The following is a 3133-nucleotide window of genomic DNA, read 5'->3' as shown; positions in this document are numbered from 1 at the left end:
CCCATCTTTCACATGCTTTGTCAAAAAAGCATTGTGGTGAGTATGCTATGATGTTTGCAAAATCACTTTCAATGGGGTCATAATACAAAATCTAGAGGTTTCGACACTTTATGGACAAATAATTTTTTCATTGGAGACGCGGAGCCAAATTTAAGGGTTGATAAAGGTTGAAGAACCATATTTCCCCATAAGGAATAATATGAATTTTGTGTATGCAAAATCGTCGGGCCAACATGATGGTAAGACAACTATAAATGTGTCTAGATACAAATAGACAATTTGACACTTGGAGACCAGAAATTTCCAACATTGTAGTTTTATACTTTGACAATTGATGTAGCAAAATATATAGTTCTTAAAATATACAAAAAAAAGATACATGGCCCTGCCAATTAAAAAAGGCACTAACCACATCTGACATGTAAAGAGGAGAACAAGGGGCACCGATTTTGCTCATTTTTCTTGCCTACCATGATTCATTATGTTCCGCTTTATTTTATTTTAGTTTTCCTCTGATGATTTACAGTTTTTATTATCATTTGTAGGCTGGCAGGAAACTTATGGATCAGGATCAATTTTTCGGGTCTCTGCTTTTGCTCTGCCTGTCGAAGTAGCGAACAGAACAGAGCAACAGGCAAAGCTTGTGACCAACTCCAAGCAATAATCTTCCAAAAGAATACTAAGCAAAAGAGCTGTTTGAAGGGCAATGCAAACCTTATTCTTTGAATCAGGTAATGTGAACTCAAAGTGGGGTAAGATTTCATCATTATCATCATGGTGAGACATATTTACAATCGGGAGGGAATTAAACAGTCACACGGCATGGTTGTTGCTTGAGGCTGGAGCTAGCAGAACTGCAAAAACACCTCTTGCTAACTAGCACTTCCTGTGTAAACTAATATAAGACCGTTTACATCACCATTAGGACGGTCCTCGACCCTTTTCCAGGATCCCCCAGTGCTTTCGGGGTCTTTCACTTGTGTACACCGCACCTCTCATTATCGTCCTGGTGCAGAGGGACTGCTCCCAGTATTGGCAGTTTTGACAAATAAAATTGATGCTTCGAGAAGGTTATTTTCAAAAGAATTTTCGAGCATTGATTTTGTTTTTTTCCACGTCTTCCAACAATGTCATGTCATGATGAAACTTCGCAAGCAATCAAAACTTTTGTCAATGTTTACTAACAAAAATCAGAAGCACATCCAGCAGGTCGACTCCATCAAAGTACACAAAGCTATAATCTCTAACAGCCACCGCTTGCAGTGACCCGGAGGTGTTCGAATTTGATCAAAGAAGATGTGAAATCTTGGAGGGCAGCCAGGTGTATCGCTGAGATCCAACTCCCATGTTCTATCCTTTCTTCAGAGTTTGGCTGTTCGGTATAGGCAGCTGAAGTTCCTCTGTTTTCTGTATGCCCCGTTTTGCTGAGTTGCGCTCCCCATGTAACTGAACAGGTCCTCTCTTGACAAACATCAACCTTTGGCCTTTCAAAAGACAGTCATAGAAGCACATGGACAAGGAGGGTGATATAAACTCATAGCCGAAATTTTCATCATCATCATCGTGCTGTATTTACAATCGATCATCGGGTTGTCACATACGCACAAGCTGCAACGAACACAACACCCCTAAGATACTACTACTCCTAATTTGGGCCCCAGCAGCTGAGGTACATCACCGTCCTCAGCCCCTCCTCGGCCTTCTCCGTCACCGTCGGCGCGGAGACCGGAAGATGCTTGGTGCCCTGCGAGACACCACCGCGGACGTTGGCCTTGGCAGCTCGGTGGATGGACCCGAGTGCGTAGTTCCAGCGGCAGAGCCCGGCTTGGTCCTTGAGCGCCTCCACCGCGCCCACGCTCATGGCCACCATCCACGAAGCCTTCGCCGGAGCAGCCATCTCTTCTCCTCCTCCTTGTCCTTGCTTGGCTGCTGGCAAGGATACTGAATCCTTGTGTGTAGTGATAATGGACTTGCGAAGTTGTGGTACTGAAAAAAGGAGTTGATTTCTTGAACTGTCTCACTGAAGCGGATGCTTGTCCGTGCTGATGGGAGGAAGAGTGGTAGTGGTCCGTGATTATATACAAGAGAGCCCGAGCTAAACAGGCTGCCGCGGGCCCTGGTTTTCTAGATACCGGGTGCTCCGGCTCCCAGGCGAGCACTTTTGCTTGCTTGCGCCGCAGCCGTCGCTCTCGTTCCGGCACATTGGGCCTTGGTTTTGTCCGTTACGACCAGACAAGGCAGAGAGATAAGATTAGATAGGGGTGACGCGCACGCAGGAAGACATGGTTTCCACCATACCAGGGGCCGTGTGAGCTTCGTGTGAACGTCAGATGGAGGAGACACCGGAGTCATCCATGTGTGCGCCTCAGGCAAACATCTTGATTATTGTTTATTACTAATAATATAAATACATGTTGGTTACTTCCGAGAAACTCGTGGTATTGATACTATGCTGATACCAACATTGTTGTATTAATGGAAAGAGGTTAACATGGTTCAAAAGAAAAACTCGTGGCACTCAAAACGTATGGGAACTCCTCTTGTTCAAAAGCCAATTCATCTGCCTGCATGACCCTAGGAAAGTTAGAAAGAAAAACACGTGACCTGCCTTTTTGGCTCTTCCTATAGCTCTGATCAGAAACCCTCCCGATGGTAAGGATCAGTTAACTAGTATTTAATGTGGACGAACCAAGTAACTGGAGGCAGGTCAACGAGCAAAACTGAAACAAAACGGATTGCTTGATGACACCTTCAGTATTGGGAATTTATCATGTGTGTCACTTCGACACCTGCAGATGACACCTTTATGTGTGCTTGCAGACTGAAGAAATACAGCATGTTTGCCATGAACTCAGTCGCTCAGTAGATCGGCAAAAATGAAGTCCTTGTGAGTTGTAATGACATACGACCAAAAGGCCGGGTTCAAAGACAAGGGAATAGCCAAAACTAAAGTAAAGCATCAATTCGTATTTCTCATCAAGATAACAAAAAGGCAAACAGATAACTGAAGTAACAGAAATTTGTCATCATCATTGTGGTTTTTACGACGGGGGGTTCCACAGGAAGCCAGCTAATACCGAGTTTTTACATCGTGGTTTCAGGCCATGGTTGTTGCAGCAAACACACACACGCC

At 44.5% G+C, this 3133-nt stretch overlaps 1 protein-coding gene across 1 annotated transcript; it reads right to left on the bottom strand.

Annotated features, from left to right (window-relative positions):
* Positions 1-1524: 1524 nt before the first annotated feature.
* On the bottom strand, positions 1525-2061 carry LOC123186431 (uncharacterized). Its single transcript, XM_044598200.1, has one exon. The coding sequence runs from the start codon at positions 1895-1897 to the stop codon at positions 1646-1648; it is 252 nt and encodes an 83-aa protein (XP_044454135.1). The 5' UTR covers positions 1898-2061; the 3' UTR covers positions 1525-1645.
* Between the last annotated feature and the right edge of the window lie 1072 nt (positions 2062-3133).

This window comes from Triticum aestivum, chromosome 2A (assembly GCF_018294505.1).
Source record: "Triticum aestivum cultivar Chinese Spring chromosome 2A, IWGSC CS RefSeq v2.1, whole genome shotgun sequence".
NCBI lineage: Eukaryota > Viridiplantae > Streptophyta > Magnoliopsida > Poales > Poaceae > Triticum > Triticum aestivum.
This window is presented reverse-complemented; position numbering and strand designations above follow the sequence as displayed.